We start from the raw sequence: 13,146 nt of genomic DNA on the forward strand, positions 1-13,146 counted from the left end.
ACTCAAAATTGAGCTCAGGTGCATCCTGTTTCCATTGATCATCCTTGAGATGTTTCTACAACTTGAATGGAGTCCACCTGTGGTAAAATCAATTGATTGGACATGATTTGGAAAGGCACACACCTGTCTATATAAGGTCCCACAGTTGACAGTGTATGTCAGAGCAAAAACCGAGCCATGAGGTTGAAGGAATTGTCCGTAGAGCTCCAAGACAGGATTGTGTCGAGGCACAGATCTGGGGAAGGGCACCAAAACATTTCTGCAGCATTGCAGGTCCCCAAGAACACAGTGGCCTCCATCATTCTAAAATGGAAGAAGTTTGGAACCACCAAGACACTTCCTAGAGCTGGCTGCCCGAACAAACTGAGGTTGGGGCGGAAGTGACCAAGAACCTGATGGTCACACTGACAGAGCTCCTCTGTGGCGATGGGAGAACCTTCCAGAAGGACAACCATCTCTGCAGCACTCCTTTATGGTAGAGTTGCCAGACGGAAGCCACTCCTTCTTGTATATGTACTACCACTACTATGCCAATTTCAAGTCTATATTTGTCCCAAAAAAATTGGAGAATAGAGAATATTTAGGACAGTACCTCAATGAATCTGCTATCTGGAATAGCCGCCAGGGAAGGGGCAAGTGTAGGGTAAAGTTGCCCCTAGATAATGATCTTGTGTCAGTTTAGCATTTTCCCCACTAATGCTAAAAGATAGGATTTGGGGGAGAGGAACCTGATCCTACACCTGTCAGGTGTGTATGTATACAACACAACATTATGATTTCAGACTATTTAAAGCCACAATCCTTGCTTTCAAAAACCACAGTAACTACTCTCAAAACTCATAGTAACCACTCTGTGTTCCCAATTCCTCTGGGTGGAAAGGAAATGAGGGATAACAAGCCAGTTGCACCACTAAACGCCTTCAACATTCCGCATCTAAACACTCTGAATCACAGAGGTGCGGCGAGCTGCCTTAATCCACGTCATATGTGCCTGGGGAGCAGTTGATGGGGGCTAAGTGGCTTGCTCAAGGGCAGAACGGCAGATTTTCTTCCTTCTAACCTTTGCCGACTCAGGGATTCAGATGAGCGATCTTTCGGTTACCGGTCGAACGCTCTTAACCGCTAGGCTACCTGCCGCCCTCTGGGTTTGTCTGCGTGTGTGAGTGTTTGTGTCTCTCTCTCTCTGGGGGTTAGACTGTAAGTAAAACAACAAATTGAGGTCTTCTGCAAGTTAAACAAAGTTATTCTCTATTCATAGACAGAGCTGGAATCGTCCTGAGGACATTCAGCACAGAGTACATCACCTGCAGGATGTCCATGTCCATTCTTATGTTTCAACATAGCTACTAAATAGGTGAATGTCTCCCTGCATATATCACAGCTGTAAGGCTTCTCTCCAGTGTGAGTGCGCTTGTGTACAGCCAGTGCGTCGGTTCGGGAAAACCTCTTCCCGCACTGATCACAGGCATGAGGCTTCTCTCCGGTATGAGTTCTCTTGTGTGCAGCCAGGTTTTGTGACCGACTGAAGCTCTTCCCACAGACAAAGCATGGGTAAGGTTTCACTCCGGTGTGTGTTCGCTGGTGAGTCACCAAAGAATTGGACTGAGAAAACCTCCTCCCACATTGATCGCAGACGTATGGCATCTCTCCGGTGTGCACACGCTGGTGTTTTGTTAAACCTTGGCGGAATATGAAGCTCCTGCCACAGTCGGAGCAGTGGTACGGTTTCACTCCTTGGTGTATCTTCATGTGCGTTCTGAAGTTGCTTGGATGGTTGAAGGTCTTCCCACACAGCTCACAGACAATGGACTTCTCTTTACTGTGTCTCTTCTGGTGTTTCTTCAGATATATCAGATGAGAGAAACAATGACCACACTCAGAACAGCGGTAAGGTCTCTCTCTTGGGTTGTGCATCAGCTGGTGAAATTTGAGACTACCTTTCGTGGCAAAACCCGCACCACATTCTGAGCAGCTGAAGGGCTTTTCTTCAGTGGGCTTGTGTTTAAACTTGTGTGATTTCAGTAAATAGGCTTGAATGAACCGCATTCCACAGTCTGAACATTGGAATGGTTTCTCTTCAGTATGCATTCTCATATGGAAATTAAAGGATGCCGAAATACAAAACTTCTTCTCGCAGTGGGAGCATTGGTAAGGCCTTTCTGCGGCAGGAATGTGTGTTTGCTCGTGGGCTTTCAGAGTGGATTTCTGAGCAAAACTTTTCTTGCACTTGGAGCATTGGAATGGTTTCTCTCCTGTGTGTTTTCTTTGATGGTTTTTGAAGGTTGATAAAAAACTGTAGCTCTTCCCGCAGTCAGAGCAGTGGTAAGACCTTTCTGTGGGAGGCTCATGTACTGTTTTCTCATGTATTTTTCGATAGTGGTTGTTTGCAAAACCTTTCCCACACTTGGAGCATTGGAATGGTTTATTTTCAGTGTGGGTGCATTGATGGATTTTCAAGCCTGATAAAACACTGAAACTCTTTCCGCAGTCATAGCAGTGGTGAGGTTTCTTCCCTGCATGTCTCTGTGGTTGTTTGTGGAAGTGTTTTGATGTGGCGAGACTCCAGTCTGGGTCGTCAGCATGATGAGGTTGTTGTTGAGGCTCCCCAGAAGATCCACGGTTGCCACATCTCTCTCCTGTGTGAAAGAAACAATCAAACAAACAGTGAATACAGTTTGTCCAAACAGAAGTGACATCATATTGAGGTATTACAGTGCCTTCTGGAAATATTCAGACCCCTTTACTTTTTCCACATTTTGTTACGGTACAGCATTTTTCTAAAATGGATTCAATAAATAAACAATCCTCAGCACTCTACACACAATACCCCATAATGACCAAGCGAAAGCAGGTTGACATTTTTGCACATTTATTAAAAATACAAAAACATGTACCTAAGTATTCAGGCCCTTTGCTATGAGACTTGAAATTGAGCTCAGGTGCATCCTGTTTCCATTGATCATCCTTGAGCTGTTTCTACAACTTGGGAGTCAACTTGTGGTAAATCCAATTGATTGAACATGATTTGGAAAGGCACACATCGGTCTACATAAGGTTTCACAGTTGACAGTGCATGTCACAGCAAAAACCAAGCCATGAGGTCGAAGGAATTGTTCGTAGAGCTCCGAGACAGGATTGTGTCGAGGCACAGATCTGGGGAAGGGTACCAAAAAATGTATGCAGCATTGAAGGTCCCCAAGAACACAGTGGCCTCCATCATTCTTAAATAGAAGAAGTTTGGAACCACCAAGACACTAGAGCTGACCGCCCAACCAAACTGAGTAATCGGGGCAGAAGCGCCTTGGTCAGGGAGGTGACCAAGAACCCAATGGTCACTGACAGAGCTCTAGAGTTCCTCTGTGGAAATGGGAGAACATTCCAGAAGGACAACCATCTCTGCAGCACTCCTCAGTAAAAGGCACATGACAGCTCGCTTGGAGTTTGCCAAAAGGCACCTAAAGACTCTCAGACCATGAGAAACAAGATTATCTGGTCTGATGAAACTCTTTGGCTTGAATGCCAAGTGCCACGTCTGGAGGAAACCTGGCACCATCCCACGGTAAAGCATAGTGGTGGCAGCATCATGCTGTGGGGATGTTTTTCAGCGGCAGGGCCTGGGAGACAAGTCAGGATCGAGGCAAAGTACAGAGAGATCCTTGATGACAACCTACTCCAGAGCGCTCAGGACCTCAGACTGGGGTGAAAGTTCACCTTACAACAGGACAATGACCCTAAGCACACAGCCAAGACAATGCAGGAGTGGCTTCGAGACAATTCTCTGAATGTCCTTGAGTGGCCCAGCCAGAGCCTGGACTTGAACTCAATCTAACATCTCTGGAGAGACCTGAAAATAGCTGTGCAGCAGCGCTCCCTATCCAACCTCAAGCAGAGAAGAATGGGAGAAACTCCCCAAATACAGGTGTGCCAAGCTTGTAGTGTCATACCCAAGAAGACTAGAGGCTGTCATCACTGCCAAAAGGTGCTTCAACAAAGTACTGAATAAAGGGTCTGAATACCTATGTAAATGTGTTTTCATATTTATATATATATATAAATTAGCAAACATTTATAAGAAGCTGTTTTGCCTTGTCATTATGGGGTATTGTGTGGAGATTGATGAGGGAAAAAACTATTTAATCAATTTCAGAATAAGGCTGTAACCTAACGAAATTGGAAGAAGTTGAGGGGTCTGAATACCTTCAGAAAGTATTCACACCCTTTATCTTTCCCACATTGTTTGTGTTACAGAATTAATTTACATACAATACCCCATAATGTCAAAGTGGAATTATCTTTTTAGAGTTCTAGAGTTCTACAAATTCTACAAAGAGTTCTAGAGTTCTACAGAGTTTTAGAGTTCTACAAATTAATTTAAAGTGAAAAGCTTAAAATGTAAGTATTCAAACAACAAGTATTCAACCAATTTGTTATGGAAAGCCTAAATAAGTTTAGGAATTAAAAAATAATAATAATACCAGTAATTGAATATCCTTTTGAGCCTGGTGAAGTTATTAATTACACTTTGGATGGTGTATCAATACACCCAGTCACTATAAATATCAGTGGTGGAAAAAGTACCCAATTGTCATACTTGAGTAGAAGTAAAGATACCTTAATAGAAAATGACTCAAGTAAAAGTCATCCAGTAACATACTACTGGAGTAAAAGTCTAAAAGTATTTTGTTTTAAAATATACTTAAGTATCAAGAGTAAAAGTATGAGTAATTTAAAATTCCTTATATTAAGCAAACCAGACATCACAATGTTTTTTATTGTATTTACGGATAGCCAGGGGCACACTCCAACAGTCAGACATAATTTACAAACGATGCATTTGTGTTTAGTGAGTCCGCCAGATCAGAGGCAGTAGGTATGACCAGGGATGTGTGAATTGGACCATTTCCTGTCCAACTAAGCATTCAAAATGTAACAAGTACTTTTGGGTGTCAGGGAAAATGTAAGGAGTAAAAAGTACATTATTTTCTTTAGGAATGTAGTGAAGTAAAAGTAAAAGTTGTCAAAAATATAAAATAGTAAAGTACAGATACCCTACAAAACAACTTAAGTAGTACTTCAAAGTATTTTTACTTAAGTACTTTACACCACTGACAAATATACAGGTGTCCTTCCTAACGCGGTTGCCGGAGAGGAAGGAAACTGCTCAGGGATTTCACCATGAGGCCAATGGTCATTTTAAAACAAAAACTTTAATGGCTGTGATAGGAGAAAACTGAGGACGGATCAACAACATTGTAGTTACTCTATAATACTAACCTAAATGACAGAGTGAAAAGAAGGAAGCCAGTACAAGGCTCTGCATCTGTCCTCGTGCTCCTAGACCTTACTGACGCTTTTGACACCATCGATCACCAGATTATTTTGGAGAGATTGGAAACCCTAATTGGTCTAACATGGACAAGTTCTTGCTTGGTTGTCGGAAAGATTTGTAAGTTTTGTTGTTCCTCAAGGTTCCATTTTAGGACCACTATTTTTTTCACTATATATTCTACTTCTTGGTGATGTCATTCGGAAACACAATGTCAACTTTCACTGCTATGCGGACGACACACAGCTGAACATTTCGATGAAGCATTTTGAAGTTTTATGTAGTACTGTGCGCCTCCCATAGTCTGTTCTGGACTTAGGGACTGTGAAGAGACCTCTGGTGGCATGTCGAGGGGTATGCATGGGATGTCCGAGCTGTGTGCTACTAGTTTAAAAACAGACACCTCGGTGCATTCAGCACGTCAACAATTCTTACAAAAAACAAGTAGTGATGAAGCCAATCTCTCTGAACAGTAGTCCAGGTGCCTTACCAGCAGGGGGGTGCAGTGGCAGAAAGGGAGGGCAGACCGAGTCACGGTAGAGATGTTAAAAGTAGGAGACAATGGAGCAAAAGTGAGGGAGGATAGACAGAGAGATGGGGCAAAGGCAAAGAGAGAGGTAATGGAGTGATGTGAGAGGGAGGATAGACAGAGATGACCAGAGGCAAAGAGAGAGGTAATGGAGTGATGTAAGAGAGGGAGGGAGGATAGACAGAGATGGGCAGAGGCAAAGAGAGAGGTAATGGAGTGATGTGAGAGAGGATAGACAGAGAGATGGGGCAGAGGCAGAAAGATAATGGAGTGATGTCAGAGAGATAATGGAGCGATGTTAGATATAGGTAATGGAGTGATGTGAGAGAAAGAGGTAATGGAGTGATGTGAGCGAGAGAGGTAATGGAGTGATGTGAGAGAGAGAGGTAATGGAGTGATGTGAGAGAGAGAGGTAATGGAGTGATGTTAGAGAGATAATGGAGTGGTGTGAGAGAGGGGTAATGGAGTGATGTGAGAGAGAGAGAGGTAATGGAGTGATGTTAGAGAGGTAATGGAGCGATGTCAGAGAGAGAGGTAATGGAGCGATGTTAGAGGGCAGGGTAATGGAGTGATGTTAGAGGGCAGGGGGAGTGATGTTAGAGGGCAGGGGGAGTGATGTTAGAGGGCAGGGGGAGTGATGTTAGAGGACAGGGGGAGTGATGTTAGAGGGCAGGGTAATGGGGTGATGTTAGAAAGCGGGGTAATGGATGCGATGTTAGAGGGCAGGGAGAGTGCATTACATGAGGCATTAAATTAAAACCTTTGCATTTTAAGCAAGCATTTCACAGCAATACCGGTTGTATTCGGCACGTGTGAAAAATACATTTGATTGGATTTGGTATGTCACTGTCCTCTTAACGATTCCACAATGTTACACACAAAGGTGTTGATGCAACTTACAAACGTTGATAGAGGCCCCTGGACTGCACTGTAATGTTAGAAAACAACAACTAAACGTTGATAGAGGCCCCTGGACTGCACTGTAATGTTAGAAAACAACATCTAAACTTCACAATGGAACCAAAACAAAAGGTATCCTGCTGCACTTACTTTGATGAATCACGTCTCCTCCCTCCTCCTCCTCGTCTCCTTCCTCCTCCTCGTCTCCTTCCTCCTCCTCGTCTCCTTCCTCCTCCTCGTCTCCTTCCTCCTCCTCCTCGTCTCCTTCCTCCTCCTCCTCGTCTCCTTCCTCCTCCACGTCTCCTTCCTCCTCCTCGTCTCCTTCCTCCTCCTCGTCTCCTTCCTCCTCCTCGTCTCCTTCCTCCTCCTCGTCTCCTTCCTCCTCCTCGTCTCCTTCCTCCTCCTCGTCTCCTTCCTCCTCCACGTCTCCTTCCTCCTCCTCGTCTCCTTCCTCCTCCTCGTCTCCTTCCTCCTCCTCGTCTCCTTCCTCCTCCTCGTCTCCTTCCTCCTCCACGTCTCCTTCCTCCTCCTCGTCTCCTTCCTCCTCCTCGTCTCCTTCCTCCTCGTCGTCTCCTCCTCCAGCAGTTCCTCTCAACCCTGGTGTTTTCCTGCAGTCGACCAGCCGCACAGACACCCTCTTCAGACCCTGCAGTAAGGCATTACCAGGAGAGGACAGAGAGGGGGACCCACTCACTTTCTTCAGACCCTGCAGTAAGGCATTACCAGGAGAGGACAGAGAGGGGGACCCACTCACTCTCTTCTCCCTCTGCTCTGGTGTGTGTCTCTCTGGAGCTGGTTCTGCCTCAAGCCCTTTGCTAGGCAACAAATCCCTGTCCTCATCCCATTCTTCATCATCATCATCAATGGATTGGCTGGGACTCAAAGGTGCACCGATACCCTCCTCCTGTATCTTTCTGATGTCCTCTTTCAGTTGGAGTAACCAAGACATTCCCTGCTCCTCCGATTCCATTGAATCTGCATTTTTCCCAAGTTCCTCCAGGATTTTACGGCACAATGAGTGATGGTGATTGTTTCCTTGAACATCAGAGCCATCCTTGCCACCTATTCCACTGCGTTCACACAGGCAGCGTAAATTGTCGTTGGTTAAAGTGTATAAACTCTGTTCCATTTCATCCATCAACGTTTCCCTCTCTCCACTCATATTGTCCTGCTCACGTGGCAACAACAGCAATGAAGTCAATGTCAAGACTGATATAGTTCAGTTAGATGACCTGTAATGAAAATAAAATGAAAGATTAGAACACATTAGTGCTGACTCCATTTAGTCGACTGGTCCATTGTTTGGCTGTTGGTCAACAGAGATTTCTTTAGTTGAGCAGTAGCAAAATATATATAATAATCATGGTGTAAGACCCCTTTCTGATTGGCTCCTGTCTGAGTGGACTGATCCATTGTGGAGGCCGTGGGGATGGTACAGTCCATCAGTCTAAGACGTGTGCTACTGTAATTGTATATGGCTACATTGTCAGAACAACACTAATAAAAAATATATATATTTTAAAACAAATGCGGTCGCGTTCCGCGGTTCTGAATCACAGCAGGGCGCTGTTGAATTGGCGCCTTTTCCTAGACCATGTTGCTATGTGCATAATAGAAAAGTTAACCAGCATGTTGGTGTGATGTTAGAGAGAGAGGTAATGGAGATAATGGTGTGATGCTAGAGAGAGAGGCAATGGAGGTAATGGAGTGATGTTAGAGAGAGAGAGGTAATGGAGTGATGTTAGAGAGAGGTAATGGAGTGATGTTAGAGAGAGGTAATGTAGTGATGGTAGAGAGAGAGGTAATGGAGTGATGTTAGAGAGAGAGAGAGGTAATGTAGTGACATTAGAGAGAGAGGTAATGGAGTGATGTTAGAGAGAGAGAAGTAATGGAGTGATGTTAGAGAGAGGTAATGGAGTGATGTTAGAGAGAGAGGTAATGGAGTGATGTTAGAGAGAGAGGTAATGGAGTGATGTAGAGAGAGAGGTAATGGAGTGATGTTAGAGAGAGAGGTAATGGAGTGATGTTAGAGAGAGAGGTAATGCAGTGATGTTAGAGATGTAATGGAGTGATGTTAGAGAGAGAGAAGTAATGGAGTGATGTTAGAGAGAGAGGTAATGGAGTGATGTTAGAGGTAATGGAGTGATGTTAGAGAGGTAATGGAGGTAATGGAGTGATGTTAGAGAGGTAATGTAGTGTTGTTAGAGAGAGGTAATGTAGTGATGGTATAGAGAGAGGTAATGGAGTGATGTTAGAGAGAGAGAGGTAATGTAGTGACATTAGAGAGAGAGGTAATGGAGTGATGTTAGAGAGAGAGGTAATGCAGTGATGTTAGAGAGGTAATGGAGTGATGTTAGAGAGAGAGAGGTAATGGAGTGATGTTAGAGAGAGAGATGTAATGGAGTGATGTTAGAGAGAGAGGTAATGGAGTGATGTTAGAGAGAGGTAATGGAGTGACGTTAGAGAGAGAGGTAATGGAGTGATGTTAGAGAGAGAGGTAATGCAGTGATGTTAGAGAGGTAATGGAGTGATGTTAGAGAGAGAGAAGTAATGGAGTGATGTTAGAGAGAGAGGTGTTGAGAACAATGCGGTGGAGTTAGGAGACGAGAAAACAGCCCATTCCTTAATGGTCTAAGGAAAGTGAGGAAACCCCAACTTCATTAGGTCTATAATCAACAGCCTAACTGTTAAATGTGCCTTTATACATCATCCATATACTGTACCAAATGTGAGACATTATCTCACATTTCTTTTAGACTAACATCTAGTTTTCAACAGCAGAGATTTGTATAAACCCTGCTGTCTGTCTCTCTGACATTTGCAACATTGTTTCAATATGTTCCAATGTGTAGGGAGTCTGGAGGAGACAGACATGTAGCTATTATCAGCCAGTCAAAATCATGAATCAGCTGATATCATTTTTATGGATATGTACAAAGAAAAGTCAATTAAAAAAAAGGTACTACAAAGCCAGTTTTTGGAGGATGTATTGGCATGATTTGCCAGCCCTCGATGACACCTGTGCCAATATATCCTCCAATCACAGGCTTCTTTGGCATTATCACTTAATTAGTTATACAAGTCTTTGGATATACTCTGGTCATTATTTAAACTGGCAAGCCAGCTAGCTAGCTACCAAGTAACGAACCTGGCTGACATTTCCTCAATGTGTTTTTAAACGGATGGTTTTACTGGTGTTAAAATAGAGAAAGTATGTTATTTGGCGCACAGGGCTGATGATGTCATGCAGGGGCTGTCGTTTTGTGTTTACGACAAGTTTGATGTCGGACGACAATAGAATGTTCATGATGTTGCTACGGCAATGGTCTACACAGACATGTCGATAGACGGTCTGTAAACCAGCCTTTATGCTTTTGGCAGATTTCATAACATAGCGTTCAACAATGTAATGTCGACATGAAAATGACAGTTATTCGGTTCATCGTAAAAGTTTAAATAGAGAATTTTCCATTCTTCTAAAGTTACTTGGATAGTTATCTACGTTAGCTAGCAACGTTCAACAATACTTTTCGGGTGTTTGTCGCCACCTCACAAACCGGGAATTAAGTTTTTATCAAATGAAAGCCCTGAATATTAGCTAATCGTACAAGGGGTTAATAATGTGGTGTACAAAAACATAAACTCGGCTCTAGTATGACTGTGACCGTAATCTTTGCTACCTACCTGATTCAGGTGAAAGGCTACAGTAGCTAGCTAGCACGTTTCTGTCCACGTGGGAAAGAAGTAACGTTATATCTCCTGACTTTCGTTTTATGTTCCTTTGACAACGTTGTTCTAATGTCAGTTTTCCGTTGTAGTTTGAAAGTAAAGTAGAATACCCAGCTATGCTTGAAGACTTATCTAGATGACTAACTCTTCCTTGTCTAATGTTACTTCCAACTTCAGCACACACAAACCAGAGCAGTCGAGTATCGATAACCATGATTAAAACTTCTTCTTCGGGTTTTATGACGAACTACATGCAAAATGTGTGTTTTTGCCAGAAACTGGATGAAAATAAATATCCCAAAATTGATATGGATAAAATCATACTGACTACCCCAAAATCACTAATCAACATGCATTTATCTGTTAAAATCAATAAATCGGATCATTCCTCCCATATGGTTCCTTTTGGACGTCATAGAATATATATATATATATATTATATGTATATATATATATATATATGTGTGTTATCTGAAAAAGGACGTTTGACTTTCAGAAAAACATATTGGTCAAGCTCAGACACTTTTTATTTTATTTTTTTACTTATTAGGTGCATAATCTTAACAGGCTGGACATTTGGAGCCCAAATTATCCCTAGCACTGTGAATAAGCAAGATTGAGCTGCACTGTTTGACGTGACTGTAAATTAGCCGAAGTTGGCTAGCTTAGCAAGCAAGGGATAAGAACCTTTCCAGCCAGTATGGCAATAGAACATTCACACCAACCTCAAATCTCAAAATCACCTCAAATCACAGCAACAGACGCACAAAAGAAAGAACTATACCAACCTTTATTTAACTAGGCAAGTCAGTTATGAACAAATTATTTTTTACAATGCCAGCCAGCCAACCAATGCTCCCAGTATGGCTATGCTTTAGGTCAGTTATCAACTCTGAAGATACATCAGCTATCTCACACAGGAGAGAGGCATTTCCACTGCTCCCAATGTGGGGAGAGTTTCAGGCAGTCATCGGCTCTGAAGAAACGCTAGGGAACTCACAACAAAATACTTTGAAGATGCAAGAGTAACATGTTATAATCATTGAATATCCTGTAATAAACTCTGAATGTCTGGTAATAAGTGGTAGTGAAAGAAGAATTTCAGTTTAAATATTGTATATTGAATAGGGTGACAACCTTTTAAAATTGCTATCATGTTATTAACACTGTAGCTATTATAAAATAAAAAATGGTGGTGGTGAAAGAAGAGTCAAACTCATGCTCTGTTTGAATGTTGTTTATTTAAGTAAAGTTGGCACAGCTATGGCATGGCCCGTGGGGCAAAAGCGGTATGAGAGGAGCACCCTCAATTGAACAGTAATCTGCCGCATGTTGTCAACAAAGCATCGTTCAGAAACATACATCGTTTTTCCATTAAATGTGTTTGAATTTTCAAACTAGTTTTCATTGAGAAGGCAGACAAAGCCTTTTATCAAAAGTAATAATTTTTGCAAGTGAAACCCCAGAACAGTGAGGGGATTTGATTCATGCCCAGGATGAACCAGGTTAGCGTTGAGTGCATTCGCTTAGTAACTCATTACTCCACTTGCTTAACCTACGGCACTTTTGTTTTGAGCAGACTTCACCCTCGGCCAAAACAGGGCACCCGGCGCATTCCCGGGAGACAGCCCGGTTCCAAAGCGAATGGGCTCAACGCTAACCTGGTTCATCCTGGGCATTGATCAAATCCCCTCACTGTTCGTGCTGTTGCCCTGTGTCTAGGATTTTCCGATACGAGTTTAGCACCGTAGCAAGCAAAACAAAAGCCCCACACCTACACTTAAAGCTGTCCTTTTCATAGAGTAAAGCTATTTTGTTATCTAGCGTTCTGGTAGTGGCAGTAATGCTTGGCTGAACAATGTATCAAGTATATATCACTCTCAATTGCTTTATATATTTTCTTTCTTGGTAAAAACGTTGCGTTGCTAGCTACATCGTTTTTTCTCTTTTTTTCCCCTCATTTTGTATCGCTATCTTTATTTGTATTAGATTCCAGGGAAAACAAAAAATAATTTAGGCCTTGTATCCACGGCTGGATCTGCGCCCACGAGCACGCTCAAACTTCCTGCCCTTGGAGCGAATGTAGGGCTTGGTGTGACTGTGGGGGGTTCCACAGGCTTTTCCAAAATGCCTGTACACCTCTCTGCCCTTACGGGGTCTTGACAGCAGCACGGTGCCCCTTTGGGATCCTGCAGCGAGCGCCGTCAGTCACCTTCAGAGCGCACACCTTGAGCTTGGGGATATCCTGAATTCTGACATCATCAGTGACGGTTCCCACGATAACTGCGGTTCGGTTCTCACGACCAGGCAGTTTCATTTTACGGATCATGCGAGACACCGATATCGGAGGCCTGTGGGTCCTGCTCACGAAGAGCCTCCTGAGGACCACCTTGTTGAAGGGAGCAGTGGAGCGACGGGCCAGGAATCTGTAAAGCTTGATCAGGATCCTGCCTGAGGTTGATATCCTGACTCTTGGGCTCCTTTCGGTGCACCTTTGTTTTGTGTCGGATGTCGACTCCCATCTTAGACTCACATAGTTATCTCACTGATGGCCGCACAAATGATGTCAATTCCGGTTTGAGATCGCGGGCGGAAGTTTATATTACAGATGTTTGTTCCTGGCGTATCCTTTACGCAGTCAAACAACTGACCATAAGGACTT

At 43.3% G+C, this 13,146-nt stretch overlaps 1 protein-coding gene and 1 pseudogene across 1 annotated transcript; both read right to left on the reverse strand.

Moving 5' to 3' along the window:
* Positions 1-1,019: 1,019 nt before the first annotated feature.
* Positions 1,020-10,560, reverse strand: LOC139423693 (zinc finger protein ZFP2-like). The gene is made up of 4 exons (XM_071175304.1): positions 10,440-10,560; positions 7,313-7,987; positions 6,906-6,925; positions 1,020-2,636 (listed from the first exon to the last, which is right to left on the reverse strand). The coding sequence occupies exons 2-4, from the start codon at positions 7,915-7,917 to the stop codon at positions 1,249-1,251; spliced, it is 2,013 nt and encodes a 670-aa protein (XP_071031405.1). The 5' UTR covers positions 7,918-7,987; positions 10,440-10,560; the 3' UTR covers positions 1,020-1,248.
* A 1,862-nt stretch (positions 10,561-12,422) lies between these two features.
* On the reverse strand, positions 12,423-13,021 carry LOC139423687 (large ribosomal subunit protein eL18-like; annotated as a pseudogene).
* Positions 13,022-13,146: the final 125 nt, after the last annotated feature.

The sequence above is a fragment of the Oncorhynchus clarkii genome, chromosome 13 (assembly GCF_045791955.1).
Source record: "Oncorhynchus clarkii lewisi isolate Uvic-CL-2024 chromosome 13, UVic_Ocla_1.0, whole genome shotgun sequence".
Lineage (NCBI taxonomy): Eukaryota > Metazoa > Chordata > Actinopteri > Salmoniformes > Salmonidae > Oncorhynchus > Oncorhynchus clarkii.

Excerpts from the sequence above, each read along its gene's own strand:
- LOC139423693 (XM_071175304.1), bottom strand. The coding sequence starts at position 7,917 with ATGAGTGGAGAGAGGGAAACGTTGATGGATGAAATGGAACAGAGTTTA. Across the intron at positions 6,926-7,312 it reads GGAGGAGACGACGAGGAGGA|AGGAGACGTGATTCATCAAA; the intron begins AGGAGACGAGGA and ends GGAGGAGGAGGG. Across the intron at positions 2,637-6,905 it reads AGGAGACGTGATTCATCAAA|GAGAGAGATGTGGCAACCGT; the intron begins GTAAGTGCAGCA and ends TCTTTCACACAG.